This window comes from Phallusia mammillata, chromosome 2 (assembly GCF_965637545.1).
Source record: "Phallusia mammillata chromosome 2, kaPhaMamm4.hap1.1, whole genome shotgun sequence".
Classification (NCBI taxonomy): domain Eukaryota; kingdom Metazoa; phylum Chordata; class Ascidiacea; order Phlebobranchia; family Ascidiidae; genus Phallusia; species Phallusia mammillata.
This window is the reverse complement of record NC_137253.1, coordinates 16,764,403-16,781,035: the sequence shown is the minus strand read 5'-3', so window position 1 is coordinate 16,781,035 and position 16,633 is coordinate 16,764,403. Positions and strand designations below refer to the sequence as shown.

The 16,633-nt window shown below is 35.2% G+C and overlaps 1 protein-coding gene across 3 annotated transcripts; it reads left to right on the top strand.

Annotated features, from left to right (window-relative positions):
- Positions 1–1,845: 1,845 nt before the first annotated feature.
- On the top strand, positions 1,846–16,500 carry LOC145213333 (integrin alpha-6-like). 3 transcript variants are annotated; one of them, XM_080081564.1, is made up of 28 exons: positions 1,847–2,001; positions 2,726–2,824; positions 3,406–3,539; positions 3,875–3,954; positions 5,930–6,068; positions 6,146–6,277; positions 6,407–6,511; positions 7,738–7,848; positions 7,907–8,006; positions 8,290–8,409; positions 8,472–8,652; positions 8,718–8,869; positions 8,938–9,069; positions 9,147–9,228; positions 9,303–9,452; positions 9,515–9,670; positions 9,903–10,009; positions 11,403–11,571; positions 11,642–11,808; positions 12,416–12,573; positions 12,642–12,772; positions 12,835–12,961; positions 13,298–13,365; positions 13,442–13,558; positions 13,890–14,018; positions 14,266–14,364; positions 14,627–14,765; positions 15,602–15,667. In XM_080081564.1, the coding sequence occupies exons 1-27, from the start codon at positions 1,919–1,921 to the stop codon at positions 14,732–14,734; spliced, it is 3,336 nt and encodes a 1,111-aa protein (XP_079937690.1). In that variant the 5' UTR covers positions 1,847–1,918; the 3' UTR covers positions 14,735–14,765; positions 15,602–15,667. The 3 variants fall into 3 exon arrangements, with proteins under 3 accessions (XP_079937689.1, XP_079937690.1, XP_079937691.1); XM_080081563.1 differs by lacking the exon at positions 14,627–14,765 and having other exon boundaries at positions 1,846–2,001; positions 15,602–16,500; XM_080081565.1 differs by lacking the exons at positions 1,847–2,001; positions 2,726–2,824; positions 3,406–3,539; ... (3 more) ...; positions 6,407–6,511; positions 14,627–14,765 and adding an exon at positions 6,751–6,883 and having other exon boundaries at positions 15,602–16,500.
- The last annotated feature ends 133 nt before the right edge of the window (positions 16,501–16,633 follow it).

Here is a 16,633-nt window from a genome sequence, read left to right as displayed (position 1 = left end):
ATGCACCGAACCCGCCTAAAAAGGTTCGGGCCGAAACCGAATATTCGGCCACGAGGCCGAATAATTTCGGCCGAATCAGGCCGAACCAAAAATCCCCGTTTCTATAGATGTTTTCAACTGAACTTTGTGTCGTTGATGCGAGTGAAGTGAAATATGACAAATCAAAATCACTTCCACAATGTCGAAGCTTTACTAAACTTGTAATATTTTGCAGACAACGTGGCTCGTATTTTATAGATACAACAATTAGTTGCTTCATGACGTTTCGTATTGGTGAAAATGATAGTTTGGGCATTAATTCCATGCAATAAAAAAGTTCGGTTTCGCCCGAATTTTCAAAAAAGTTCGGGCCGAAACCGAAACATCGGAAAACAGCGTATTCGGCCGAAATGTTTCGGCCAACCGAAACTTCGGTGCATCACTATTTATAACTAAGTTACTAGAAACCTTCGCCGTTGGTACATTAATTTCATAGCATATTTTTTTTCTCTTAAATTCCTCACTTTTAAGCACATTTTAACATTACTCCCTGACGCAGATTTAAACACTAAATTCCCTGACATGTCAGGGAAAATCCTGACGTATGGCAACCCTATGATATATAGCCTATGTGCTTATTGTTTCAAGGATAGTAAGAGTAGTGAGCTTAGCCTAATAAACTTAACTAAACGGAAGCAGTGGCGTAGGCAAACGAAAATTTTGGGAGGGGCCAAATAGTTTGCTGTCTAATACAACTTTTTGCTAATGCTCGGTGTAAGGCATGCTTTTTCCTAACACGTTTCTTGCCAAACTTTGGTTCGATGGGACAGCCAAAACGCTTTATTGATTTATTCCATGTCTACATAGATATGAAAAGCATGGATTTCAGCTTACAACTTGGTGACAACAGTCATTTTTTCTAGTTTGCATATTCCTTTGATAGTTGAAAGACGAAACCACAATGATGAGGGACAAAATTGCACTAAATTAAAGTTTTTCAATAAACAAATTTGAACATTTGGGAGGGGCCATGGCCCCTTTGGCCCCTCCCTGGCTACGCCACTGAACGGAAGCCTACACAGAAAGTTATTTGACAAGGATCAGAGTACCGTATCTAACGTTTTCTCATGTCTCCGCCCGTGTGACCGTAATATTCTAAATTTATTCCGGAATAGAAGTGTTTGGATCGCAAAAATGGTTAACGCAGCGGTTCTCACTGGTGTCCGCGGTCCTGAAACGGGGACCGTGAAAAGTGGAAGTAATTTCTATATTCTTATTTTGCGTCAGTTTGTGCAACTGAATAAGTTTAAATCAAAGTGAAAGTGAGAATGGACCGTCTCCATTACTAAACAATAGGCTTTATTGCACGACAACCAACAAAAATGCAATTGTTCGCGCACAATTGTAATGTTTTTTGTCTTGTCTGTGATGTCAGATTTGGATCATTGTTATGCGCTTTTGCATAACTAGCTAAAATCCTGCAATCAACTTCCGTTTTTCTGAAATACACATTCAGGCTTACGGACCGAGCCCTCAAAATAATGGCAAAGGGACCGTCCAGACAAAATAACAAAAATGTTTGACAAAAACTGGGTTAACGCAACCGAGATAAATTTTGTCAGGGAATGTGTATCATAAAATATGGTAACCCTAGATAGTTACTTATTCGAAATATATCCTTATTACTGACTTGCTGGGATTAGTTCTTCGAAACAGTTCCGAGTGTTTACGATTTTTATAGCCAGGTCGCGAATCAGGAACCATAGCGCAGCCACTCCTTTTTTCCACACTAGGTTAAGGTTGTGTTTAAAGTTTTAAACTCAAAGAATGGAAGTAAAAGCGTCAGAAATAGTATGTACTGTTTGTAATTTCTCGACTATTTCTCTCTAGTGCTTTTCAGAATTCAGGTTTACATGCAAATCCCTTTTTAAAAAAGATTATGACATATTTTCATGTAAATTGCATTTTATTTCTTTTGTTGACTGCCATAGGCCTTGCCTCTGCTTTTAACTTGGAGGACAGGTAAGTTTGACTTTGGTTAGATGTATATAATTTTCTGTCAATTTAACAATAGGCAATTTTTTTAAGACCAGGGTTCTTGCATTTTATTTATTAAAGTGTGAGAAAAATTGGTGTGATGGTACTTTAATTGGAATTTGAAAATACGTTTTTTTTATCGTTGGTGGACTGACTAACCAATGCAAGAATCAGTAACGCTGTTATGTTTAAAATTTGCATACTACACTCTATGTCTCATTCTAGTTCTGTTGGACACTTGTTCAAATTAGTTTAACTAGAATTTTTTTGAACCCACCTTTCATGATTTGACCAAAATCATCTTTTCGAAAACTATCATATCATACTATCCTTAAATTGTAAATCTGCAGGTCTTTTTTCCATACATGTAAATGTAACTGGCATGATTTAAATATTTTTACCTAACAATGGACAATAAAGATTAAACAATTGTGCATATTTGAGAAAGTAAACCTAAGAATATAAAAACAATGCCAAAAGCAGTGGTGGCCAAACTTTTACCTGCATACCACTTGGGGATTTGTACAGTGTTTCTGTACGTTATCTATTTCTAGAAAATCTGTTTCCATACCACTTACATCTAAAAATTTGGCGAAACTAAATGAGCCATAAATACATAAACTTTTATTGTTGTGCTACTATTGGTAAACGCACTATAATTGGTAACCACTTTTCTGATCAGAACATGACTTTTAATTTTGAATTTTAGACTGCCAATCATTAAACGTGGTCCTTCAGGAAGTTTGTTTGGAATTTCTGTTACTCAGCATCATGTTTCAGAAAATGCCAACAATATAGATGATGTTGTGTAAGTTTTTGTTTATTTATCCATACACCTTTACATGCTTGCTATAATACAAGTATTTTTTGTTGCAATTGTGTTTGACATTGTATTTTGCATTGTATAAGTATTTGTAAGAAACAATCTTTTTTGTTGTGATGTCTAAATTATTGTGTTGTTGAAATACCTCCCTATTGCCGCAATTAAGACCAATAATTTCCTGTACTGTTTCCTACAGAGTATAATGTCCTTTAACTTACCAGAACTGTTTTTCTGTTATGTATTACTCGGATCAGTGAGAGATTTACTTGTTTGTTTTATGTCCAATTTAATGGTTCTCTGTTAGAAGTAAACTGCACTTTTCAATTTTGTTAAACATTATTACAACCATAAAACATCTTATGTTTCGCTATTTAATATTTTTGTTTTGTGTTTCACACATATATATGTGAAAAACTTAACACAATGTGTTAGAAAAATAATATTAGATGTAAAGGTGTTGCTAAATAAACATTTCGATCTTTATGTAGTGTCATAAATGTATCTTAAATGGATTACATTGTGGCCAACTGTAATACTTTTTTTAATACTTGGCAACATTATTGTAGAATGTTGGTTGGTGCACCAACAGCTGACGCTCAAAGTTTTCATGACGAAGATTCATATAAACCGGGAGCACTTTTTAAATGTAATGTGTCACCATCTCCAAATGATTGTCAAGTTGTGCCTATTGATGATTCAGGTAAATCTGTGGTATATATCATGATTCACCAATGTTTGCATTGTGATTCACCAATATTAAAAAAATACAAACTATACAAACATTTTTGTGATAAATATTGCTCCTATGTTCCACCCCAAATTTTTATCAGCACACATATAACAGCTTTTCGTATTTACTGAGGTGTGGACATATCATTGGTTAAAATACCCACATATTCCCATGAAAAAAATATACTGTATACTGTATGACTTTTATTATTGTGGCATTAAACCAAAGGTAAATATCAACTGTTTGTTGGTGACTGTGTCCACATCTGTTACGTTTATGTCAGAAACAATTTCTTGTTTTTAAAGGAAACACTTTGCAACAAAACAACTCAAATCAATGGTTGGGTGTTGTGGTGAAAAGGCAAAAAGCCGGAGGAAAAATTGCTGTGAGTTTGTGCTGCCCTTAAATTATCTAAAACCAATGTTTCATACCGGAACGAAACGAAATAATGTTATTCGTTCTGAGCAAATTAGTTATTTCGTTCTGGACCGATATTTTCATTTCGTTGCTGTCTGACCGAAATAAATTTATAACAGTATTTTTCGGCATTTCGGTCTTAACAAAAGAAATTTATTTGTTCTCTTTACAACCATTAAGTGAAAAAAGAAAGAAAGTTGCAACACAGAAGAATTATTGTCGGTAGTTGTTACGTCACATGACATTTGTTAATGATGGTCAAACACATGTAAATTGCAGGAGCTTCAATTGTTATCATAGCTTAACGGCGCGAAATTTTCAGCAGTTGTTTCATGTTAAATGTCCAGAACCAAATACCGGAATGAAAAATAACGGTATTTCGTTCTGTTCCGGTATTTTGAATATTTTTTGTTTCGATATTTCGTTCCGGTATTTGAGCCAAAAATTATTTATTTCGCTCCGGTATAACGTTCCGCTCCGTTTCCGGTATGAAACACTGTCTAAAATATAGTATCTATTTAATGATTATTATGGGTCCCCTTCCCTGAAGGGGACACATATTGTTTTTGTCCATATTTTTTTTTATTTTTTTCTTTCTAACGCAGATTTGTTCCCACGTTTTGGTCAAGAAAGAATGGTTCAAACTTTTTCAAATTTACACACATTATAGATATTGGTCTAAAGAGGGTCCATGTGAATTTTGACCCTGTTTGATCCCTCGGTTCACCCACAGCCCCCCAAAGCGTAATTTTTTTAAAACGGCTATACTTGCTAAAGTACTTCATTTAGGAGTTATATGCTTTGGATTTTGGTGCAATATAAGGTATTTCAAAGAATTTTGTACCTTAAAAAAAGATTTACCCATTTTCACCCCTTAAACCCCCAAAATATTCGTTTCTATCCAACACTGGTTTGTTAATTGCGTTTGGTCAAGAAAGAGTGCTTTAAATTTATTCAAATTTGCACAGATGTTAGTTATTGTTCCGAATTTGATCCTTCTGAAGTTTGACCCCAAACGACCCAGCGGTTCACCCACAGGCCCCCAAAACGAAAAATTTTTTAAACGGCTGTATTGACCCAAGTACATAATCTGAGGGTTTCATGCTTTGTTGGTTGGTGCAATGTAAGCTATTCTAAAGAATTTTGTAACTTTTTATTGGATTCACCCATTTTTACCCCTTAAACCCCAAAATAATAAGTTTTAGGCAAGAAATACAAGCCCTAATGTGCTGAAATGTTAAACAATTGTTTGCAGTAGGTTATTCATTTAGTATTTAAAAATTTGCCTTAATCGGCCAAATAGTTACTTTTGCAGCCCATAATATGTGTACACTGTCAGTCAGATAGAAGTCTCAACTCTCAATGGAGTAATTCACTTGTTTACGATTAAGGCGTGTGAATGCAGCGGGAGTGCTCAGCTTGACGTCCGCCGGACGTTTTACGAGACAGTCGTGTTGGTGATTAGATATTAGCTGTTTTTGCGCAGCTATGCTATGTCGTTTTATTAAGTTATCAAACACATTTTCACTTTTTTCCTTAAAAATCTAAAAATAACCAGGATGTTTGTTTACCATAAATCCGCACAAACGCGCGTGTGGGGACCCATTCGTTTTTGCTTGCAAAAACAATCATATGTGTAGATCAAATGATGTGTATAGTAAATTGGTAAATATGTAACAATGATTGTGCCCTATTTTTACTGTTACCAATTCGCATATGCATATGTGTGGGGACCTATTAGATTATGCTTGCAGAAACAATTATGTTATAAAGTGCCAGGAAAAAGATAGGGACCCAATGAAATGTAGGTGCCAAATATATATCCATTATAAATATAGTAAATGGTATATGTGATACATCGTTGAATATGATATAGTATATATAAACTGGCAATATATAGAAAAACCACTATTCTAGTTATTTTTGGATTAAAAATGTGTTAGGTCTGTGCTCCCCGCTATACTCGACGAGGTGGAACTATTGCTAGAGGTATTATCTGGGAAGCTGAGCTGGGCCGGTGTTACCTTTTAGAAAGCAATCTACAAGCTTCACCTATACGTAGTGAATGGATACCCTGCAATGGTAGGTTCGGGTAACTTTGGTGATAAAACAGTAAAAAAAAACAAAGCTTGACATTTTCATTGTCGTTTTCACCAAAGGAAAACTGGATCCAGATGGTTCTTATTCTCATGAATGGTATGGTTACTGCCAGGCTGGCATGTCGGTTGACTTTGCAAACAATGAAGATGAAGACATTGTTTTTGGTATGCCTGGACCATTTCATTGGACAGGTTTGTAGAGTGCAAACTGTTTGTTTGTGCCTGAGATTTCTAATGAAACTGTTTACTTCATTAATTTGTTGCATAAAAATATTTCCAAAATTTATGTTGTTTTCATGAACAATGTGTCGGATGCTGTAGGTGCTATAAATTCACATGAGATGAATCAGAACACATTTTTTCCTATTGATTTGTGGAGCAAGGAGGATAGTACTGAAGAAAGCATTCCTCAAAATAGTTATCTGGGTATTTTAGCAGCTGTTATGTGTGACTGACCTAATTAGCACTCTAACAATCCTAATAACATACAACATGTCTCTGTGAGGAATTTAGGGGGTGACATGGTACACATACCAGCATGACACTGTCTTAACAAGTAGTCATCAAAATATATTGGCACAAACCTTGTTTGACCATGTGAAGGTGCTTTTAAGGCTTTCAGCTTTAATCCACTTAATGGGTATTGAGAAATTTCTGCATAACAGATTTATGCTGTAGGCATGATTCATACCATAAGAACCAATGCTGATGAGTGGTTTACTGGGGCCAACCAAGCTTGGATTCCTGAAATACCACTAAGGTTGTACGGGCAGCCAGTTTCCCAAAATTCTTACCTTGGTATGATGTTCAAAAGAATCATGTGAATTATTTGCTTGTCAGCAAGTTCAGTATTTTTAATGTTTCAGTTCAATCATGTTTGTGGCAGTATGTCATCTGCCATTTTTACTATGTCCAACAATAATACATTTGTTGAACAAATTGCATGTTTTGGAAACCAAAATTTGCATGCTCTTATTATTTTGCCCTATAGACCTGCATACTTTTTTTGAAACAAGCGTTTCAAATCAGGTTGATATATTAGTTCTTCTATTTTACTGTGGTACAAGGCAAGTATAAATGTTTTATTTGCTTGTAAGAAGTTTTTCAAATATGAAAGGTATATTTCTTTCTCTTTTTTCAAACATTTTGTTAGTATACACAGTAAAAATGCTCTTCTGACAAATGTATTGGTAAAACATTTACGTTTGCCAGAATAGCATATTTAGTTTGTGTATTATGCCTGGCAGCAGCAGTTTATATATTTCATTGGTAGGTTTTGAGGAACAGGGGGTTTACATACTGTGATGATTTGTCACTCATTTCAGCTTATCCATTCATCCACCTGTTTCATTACATAGACATGTTGTATGTTCATTGTATGTCATATGCATTACACAGCTATGTTTCAGAACTAAATTTGTGTTTGTTTTGTTAAACCTGTTTCCAGGCTCTATAATATGATAGAACTAAAAATAGTAAAAATTGTCATGCACTTTTTTCAATGCCTGTCTTTCATTCGATAATTTAATTCTTTTGGTTGTGTTAAAGTAAAAATTTATCGGCAACATTAGACATTAAGGTATTTGTCATTAAGTTTTAACGCAATAAACTGAAACTAAACCTGAACTAAACAATTTTATGCATATTGTAAGGTTTTTCACTTGCAACTGGACATTTATCTGGAAGTTTTATCAACTTTGTTGCTGGGGCACCTCGTGCTAATGATACAGGAATTGTTGTAATATTTGAAAAAGAAACACAAGGTAAGGATTGTAATTATTGTTGAGTGAAAAAGTTCTAATACTTAAATTGTTATTGTAGGTGTGCAAAAATCGTTGTTGGAAAGGGAAACATTACGCGGAGAAAAACTGGCATCTGCATTCGGTTATGATGTCAAGATCATTGATGTAAATGGTGACAGGTTGGTTTACTGACAACACTGTAATAATATTTCCCTTCCTTGTTGGGAAAACGACTTGTTTTATTGGTCAAATAACTGGTTTGGTTTGGGAATGATGGATGTTTTTGCATTGTATCACCACAACAAAATGTTTGTATGCCCATGAATAACAAACATGTGTAGTCAAACATATGTGAATGTACTGTTGAAATAAAGCTGCTAATTAATTTGATGTTTCAGTACACAAAAATGTTAAATTTGTAAACAACTAAAATGCTAGATAAACAAAAAATGTGATTTCTAGTCGTGATGATTTACTTGTGGGAGCTCCGCAATATTATGACAAGGAAAAAAAGAGAGGTGGTGCTGTTTATATTTACATTAACAAAGGTCTTGATCTAATTGGACCAACTCCAACCAAAATGTAAGTATGATGAAAAGTTTTCTGAATGCAAGAGCACAGTTTTGTTACTTAACAATTTTCAGACTTTATGGTGAGATAGACTCCTTTTTTGGTAACTCCATCACAAGCCTTGGTGATATTAACATGGATGGAGCAAATGATATTGCTATTGGTGCACCTGGCCATGATGAAGGAAAGGGAGCTGTTTATATATTCCATGGAAACAGTGAGCCTAATGAAGGAGTGTACACAGAACCTGTGCAAGTTAGTTTTGTTCAAAAAAATCCTGTTGTACCTTGAGTAACTTTAAATCTATGTATTATTTGCAGGTACTTCTGGCCAAAAACCTTACTGACTCTGGAAAAATTAATTTTAATATGACGAGTTTTGGTTACTCTGTAAATGGTGGTCTGGATATGGATCTAAATGGATATCCAGATCTTATGGTTGGGTCACTCTCTGATACTGCTGTTTTATACAGGTTTATTATTTTAAATTTTTAGTACTGTACTTCCATTTATTGCTTATTTTCACTTGATTGTGTTATAGATCACGACCAATAGTAAATGTTCAAGGATCCTTGTCAGCTTCGGTTAAAAAAATTGCAATTAATCCTGAAGGAAATGCAAACACTATTAGTTACACAAGTCCAACTACTGGCAAAGAGTACAAGCTTGTGACGTAAGTGAAACAATTTGTGTAACTAAATTGGTTAAACTGTATTATTATGCAGTAAATAACCATTTATTGGTTTTTAGGTTTAATGTCACAGTTTGCATGAAATACACTTCAACTCCAATTTCTTTTGATGAATCTGTATCCATGGCTTACAACATTAAGGTATGTTGAATTTTTGCCATTGTCGTTGTCAAGTTGAAATTTGTTTTTTAACTAACTGCCAATTTCATTTTCAGCTTGATGTAACCAGGTCAAATACCGGTTTACGCCCACGTGTTACATTTGCACCCCTTGATTACCAACAAGGAAGTATGATGGGAAGTATCATCCTTTATCCACAGTCACAAAAAAGGCTTGTTTGTGCAGATATGCCTGTTTATTTGGCGGTAAGCTTTATACCTTCTAGCAACTACTTTGGTCATGATAATAACTCTATTATATTGTGCAGAATGACATTCAAGATAAACTATCACCAATAGACATGACAATGGAGTTTGATGTCCCTGTAACAGATGTCCCAGTTGAAACGGCTGATAGCGGATTGGTTTCATTTAACACCATACCTATCTTAAACACAGAGATCCCAAACACTGCTTCTGCTATGGTAATGTCATTGTTACTTATCTCCCTGGGTTAATTTAAGTCATGTTGTATTGATTTTACCAAGGACGAGTATTGATGCTAGATTGTTTCTGTTGGAAAACCTATGCAATAAAAAGATCACAATCTAAGCATAATTAGCATGTCATAAAAAACAAAAATCACTAAAAAGACTGACTTTATTAACATATTATAGTGATAGTTGTTTCTGATGTTTTTTTATATTTCTTATTCAGGTAAATATTTCCAAGGAATGTGGACCTGATGAAATCTGTAGCAGCAATCTTCAGATGGAGGCCCAATACGTTGTTCTGCAAAAAGATGATTTGTGGCACAATTTGGGGTAAAAAGCAATTTTCTAGTACTTTTCATTAGAATTTAATTACCAAGTGTTACTTGTACCATATTTACCATGTAACTTTGCTTCTTGTTTTTTTTTTGGTAGAAATGTATGTATGAGCAAACAGAAAAAACATGTATGGTTCCTTACATGTGATTATAGGTCCCCCTAACTCATAGGGATCTGTAAAACAAATGAATTATTGGAGCCATACTCATAGGCGTTGATTCCCGGGGTGGCAGGGGTGGCGTGCCCCCCCCAGTAAAAATCTCTGGGGTGGCAGCCGTTATAAAATAGCTATGCTGCCACCCCAGAAATTGCCTGGCCGCATTTATACTTGTGCCTTACATATATCCGTTTCTTTCATTCACATGTGATCTTTCTAGCGGTCGCTATATTCGAGCATGTGCAAAGCAAGCAACGCGAAATCTTTACTGTTTTTAGACAACGCATCGGGAAAACCCATTTTGTGCATCATTAACGCATTATGACACATCACTAACGCATTGTGACATGATAACTACACAACTAGATGGACGATTTGTGACGTGACTTTCACAGTTGTTACGTCCAAGTTAAGCAAGAATGCATACAGAGTAATACACGTTATACGCTGCCAATATCCGCGAAATGCCATCTACAAACCTTAACGTTTAACGTAGTGTGGTTTGATCACATGAGGAATTACTTGATCAAATTTTGCCACCCCACAAAAGAAAATTCATGCTAAAAAATCGACGCCTATGGCCATACTATTTAAGTTCTATGTACATCTGTCAAGACAATGTTGTTAAACAAAATTACTGACTCACCGAAACCACATAATGGTCATTTTGGGGTTTGTCCTCTTAGCTACCACACAACAGGAGGTGTCTGCAGGTCAACATAAACATGTTGCAAAAAAGTGATCAGAATGATTTTCCAAAAATATAGGACCCAAATTGAAATTTATTACAATCGTATGTGTGTTAGTATGACAAATGACAAATAATGAATGTGGACCATCATAAAATGTAGTATACTGACTTTTAAAGGACAATGTTAATTACAAAGCAAACATTAGTGTGATGGGGAGGTTTATGAAATTAAATTATTTTGTGGAATCTACTGTTTATGCTAAATTAAATTTATGTTGACTTTCCAAAATAGTACCTTGTTGGAGTTGCAACTTAGTTGCACCAAAAACCTAGTGGTTACTTTCAATCACCCACTGCAGCCAGATTATGGAATGTAGGTTGAATTATTCAGGATACTTACTTTGGTTAAATAGTTGCCACTTATCATGCTGCAAAAAATAAATTTAATGTCCTTTAGTTGGGACTAACTTTACATAAGCTTTGTTTTGCTTTCCACATACTCCAAATAACCATGTTTTTGTACACTTTCATTGCTCAAGAAACAAGGGACCAGGCGGAGATCCTTTGTTGTTGATTGGATTGGAAAAAGAAATTGGTTTGCGGATAGGTATCACCAATGAGAATGCGGAGGATGCACATCAGGCTAAACTGAAAATTACACTTCCTCCGTTTTTGCAATACATTGGACTGGCCAAAACCAATGCTTCAGTATGTAATAGATATTTCAAGGGACGGTAGTATTGTTCATAGGCTTTGTGACTAGTTTGCTTGTTTCCAGGCTGCAACTGTTTCTTGTACAACCGACATTTTAAATAAATCACTGGTTATATGCTCGCTGGGCAACCCTTTTCGCACGAACAGCATGCTGGAAATGATTGTCCGCTTGGAAAATGATGACCGACTGTACTACGTCAATGAGTTTACTGTTTTGACTCAGATTTTTACGTAAGTCTATTCTGGTGTGTTATGGGTTTTTGTAAACATTAATGCTACCTAGTGGTTTAAAATTCTCAATGGCATTGGTTGTAATAATTTATTTAATTGTTTTTTTTAATTTTCTTTACTACTAAAACATGCACATACAAGTGCAGTTTTAAATTTAAAATCAACAAATGCATGACATGCTTTATGCCAGTTTGTCGTTTTAAACATAAAAAGAATAGCACTTTATAAATAACGATACTAATTTGCGACACACATGTGAGTGCACACATTTTTCTGTGCAGAAACAATGTTAATAATATAAGGTAACAAATGTATATCTACTGTAAGTGTGATGGCAAAATGTCTTTGTAGTTGATCATTAAACAGTATGTATAAATTTTCAACATGTTGAGCTTTTCAAAAGGTATACATGAAGGGTGTAAACTTGGCAGGTCACTCATCAATTTATGATAATTGTGAAAAGTTACTAAAACAAGAAATTCTGAAATTGCTAGATTGGCATAAAATAATAATAAAAACAGTGAATATATGACAGATTACCAGCTGATTGTTTGGTTATGTAATATATTGTTTTTAATGCATTTAGCATCCTTTTTTACTCTCATAGGTCAAGTACGCAACCAGAGTTAGACAAAGTAACTGCTCACCGTGTGTTGGTTAAAGTGCAAGCTCAGATTAACATTGAAGGGTATCCTTCAGTAGACCAGGTGGAGTTTGGTGGAAATGTAGTTGGTGAATCAGCTGTAAAACAACCAGAGGATGCAGGTTTGTAAAACTTTCACTTTGTCAAAGAAAAAAGTTATTCTCACATCAATTCCAAAACTTTTTGTCAGGTCTTTACATTGGACATACTTATGAGATTATAAACTCTGGATCAAGTGATGTTCCCGATGTGTATGTTAATATAAGTTGGCCACAACTTATACACAATGGAAAGTGGTTGTTTTATTTGATTAACACGGAGGTGATTATTTGAAATCTCCATTTGCTCTTTGTTACAGAATTTAATGTGTTTGTTTTTTGAAGATTTCTGGTCCTGGAAAAAACAATGAAACAGTATGTTATGTCCCTGAACAAGAAACAAATCCGTTGAACCTTAAGTTAAACCCACTTGCATTAAGTTCGCCATCAAGAAAGAAGCGAGATGTTGATGGTTAGTTGTTTTAAGTTTGTTATTTGTTGGCATTGTGCCAAAGTGGTTGTGAAAACAGTGTATTTGGGATTTGATTTGCAGCAAACTATGCAGTTCATTGCTAGGTTTGTTGTCTTCTCTGCATGGAAATTGGTTAAAAACAGCAAATGTCTCTTTGTATGGTAACAGCAGTATACTTTAGACTAGATGACCAGCAGTTCAAATGTAGCCACAAGAAAATTTTGACTTGTCTGCTTAAAAGTAGTAACACTTCTATTAAGATCAATCTATTTTTGGTAATTTTGTTAGGCCACTTGCTCAAAATTTTAAGTAGGTTTATACTTTGTTTTTTGCTAGTATCAGAAGGTTCACCGGAGACCAGCAGTGTTGGAACCAAAAAAACTGTTTCGACAAGTGAAATTCTGGTTCGTGGTCCTGCAATTATTTTCAACTGATGCCTTTGTTTTGTCTTACTTAATTTGTTGTGCCATGTTTTTTCAGAAATGTTCTGGTTTAGCCAAATGTGTTCATTTTACATGTTCGCTTGGCACATTGGAAACCTTGCAAAAAGTGTTTATCAAATTAAATGCTGTTGTATGGAATAGTACGTTTTTAGAGGTAAGTAATATTTAGGCTGTTGTATTGGTTTATCAGAAGTTCTTAGCTGTACACTAGGGGTCCACAAAGCTTTTTGGTGTGAACAATAAAAATAAGTTCAATTAGTTTGTAAAATAGGTATGCTGGATGTTATAACTTTAACAAATACCTCATTTAAATTGAAACATGCGACAATTTAAAACATGTTGCTATCTCAACCGTCAGCACATATTACTTTTTTTGAGTACTTTGGTTTAGAAACAAAATTGGCCAAACACTTGTGTGACAACTAGACAACAGAATGTCATTGTTTAGTCAATTCGAACATATAGTTTTGTGTTGTATGACTCAGGAATATTATGGTGTTGCTGAAATTCGAGTGTTTTCTGAAGCAACTGTAGCTGTTGATCGGGGCAATATTTTGTACGCACAATCCTCTGTGTTGTCTTATCAAGTCTCAACAAGCATCCTTTCTGAGCAGGTAAAATTCTATTTTGAATTGTTATGAGATGTATCATTGCTTTCACATACTGCTTTTACTCTGCATAACTGAAGTATGGTACTTTTTGTTGTCTTGTGTATGAAGAAAAAAAACAACAGTTGTATGCTGTTTATTTTAAGGTACATGTATCATGTATATTACTAAAATGTGTAGTTTTGGGAAGATGTACACAAAATTGCCACATGTTTTAATTTCTCATGCAGTTTGTGATGCACATTCTTTTCAGGTTATACCACCAGAACAAGAAGTTGGGTTGTTGGTGATCGCTGTTGCAACTTTAGCGGGGGTCATTCTGCTCGTCATAATAGTTCTTGTAATGTGGCGGGTAAGTGTTTGTCATCAGCTTTACAACTTTAATTATGAAAATATATCTCCACTTGTTTACTTGCCTGCGCGAATTTTTTGCACTTAATAGTTTGATCTGTTACCCAAAACGCACATGGTATTACGTATTATTGCTCTGTAAGTCAGTAAATGCATGGAAAATTTCACTATAACCGTTTTGCATTTTACGCCTGTTTCGTTCGCCAAACGTGCATGGTGACTGCTTTTGTACCGAAATAATGCCTGTTTTGCAACGCAATTAGTGTGGTTTCTTCAAACGACGCCGTGATTTCGGGGATTATCACAAAGCACGTCGACACAAGCAAGCGTCAAAGAAAGCCGATGAGCAATCAGATGTTTTGACCTATTAATTTCCACTTGACATGTGTGCATATGTTCTTGGTAATTATGAAACTTGTGTGTGTTTTTGCGTTTTGTTGATAATTAGTGTTATTTGTGAAATGCCGTGGCGAAGTAGTGATGCTCGGTGCCGCTTTATGAAATGACGTGTGTCCACGAATAAGAACTGCATGAAATTAACATTGTGCGCGAGTGTGTACTTGGCGACCCTTAAGTGGGAAAAACACAAACAAAACAAGTCTGAAAGGAACACAGTTTGATTTTACTCTACTAATTTTATTATTTAATCCCTAAAGTTTGTCCTTCACCTTTTGTCATTAATAAGTTGATGGATTGCGATAAAACTTTCACAGCTAGTAGATAAAATTATTCGTTTTGTTTGGCTTGATAGCACAGTGGTTACTCCGATAGCCTTAAAAGAGTAAACGTTTTTTAAACCCGTCACCGCATACAAAAAAATCTGTTTCAGTTGTCACGTTTGTAAACACTGGCCGATTGGGGCAAAACTTTTGTGGACTGTTTGTTGGGACGCTGTGGTTTGCTATTTAATAAGTTTGTCTGTAGAGCAAATACAATGTGGGCCCAAGAATTTCTGCTTGCAGAAACAAACAACTTTAAAACAGAACGTTACCCAATATGGGAATCAATTTAAAGTAATTTTGTGAATGTATGCCTTCTTGTGATATAGGTAGTAGTATATATGCAATGTGTGCTAAGCCACCGTTATAAACAAGACTAATTAAAAATTGAAATGGATTTGCGGTGTTGAGTAGTGTGATTAATCGTCACTTACATCTGTTCCTGTTTTTGCAAAACAAACCTTTGGTTTTTGGCACATTTGTTTCAATCCGATGACAGAGTTCTGTTTCTAATTCTAGTTTGGATTTTTCGAGCGACGTCGGTTTAACCAAGATCTTCCCACACACAAAGCAAAACGATCTCAAAACGTGAAAACCGACAAAGCCGTTAGCCAACGAATATTACAGCATCAGACGTCATGGCAAGTTTATTCCGACTGACCCCAATAGGTTTTCGGACCAATTAAAGTTAACTTTCTGTTTTACGTGTCGTGAGTTGGCACGCGATAGTAACGTTAAATATTATTGTTGTTTTCGTCCGAAAAGTTGTGTATGAGATTATGATGTCTTTTTTCGACTTAGAAGTGAATTATTATTTTTTGCCTTTGAATCGAGTGTTGCAACAGAAACGTGGCCAGCACCTATGTTTTTTAGCTGTGTTTTTGCTGGATATGACGCCATGTTACTGTCGCAATACCAAAACTTGCATGTCGCTCGGCGATCGCTTATTTTACGCTTTTACCCTTTCTTTTGCAGCAAAGCTTGTGTTTTTGTTTGCTTTCTAAGGAGTTTAGGTGGATTACGTTCAATCCTCGTTTGTTCGTGTGCACTCTACTGATGGTTCATAAATTTTGAATTCACATTTAGCACAAGTTTCTCGCAGTATTAAGAGGAAATCTTTTTTGTGTCTACGTTTTGTAATATTTAAACTTTTGTTCACTAACAGAACTCACAGCCTATTGTCACTTGAAACCAATTTTATTTACACTAATATTTCAGTTTTTACTGGGTCATTTAAATATTATTTGGTGGAGGTGTTAGATTTTTTAAATGTAGTGATACAATACAATGAATTACGCAACGTATACACTTTTTAAAGAAAATGTGCCGTACAGGTTAATATGGTACGCCCATTAGATACTTCTGGTTTTGAATTGTGAAACATAGCGCAAACTGCCAATAAAGTTGGTTTTCCCACGGTCGCGTGTGGCTTTTTGTTTCATTTTTCTGTTGTTGTTTTGGTACCGACAGCACGCATGTGGTTGCTAAGTGTGTTCACGGCTCAAACTTCCTTTACTTTCGCTGCGCTTATTTTCATACGAAGGGTGCGAA

Excerpts from the sequence above, each read along its gene's own strand:
- LOC145213333 (XM_080081563.1), top strand. The coding sequence starts at position 1,919 with ATGACATATTTTCATGTAAATTGCATTTTATTTCTTTTGTTGACTGCC. Across the intron at positions 9,070-9,146 it reads AAAGAGTACAAGCTTGTGAC|GTTTAATGTCACAGTTTGCA; the intron begins GTAAGTGAAACA and ends ATTGGTTTTTAG. Across the intron at positions 13,366-13,441 it reads TTTCGACAAGTGAAATTCTG|AAATGTTCTGGTTTAGCCAA; the intron begins GTTCGTGGTCCT and ends ATGTTTTTTCAG.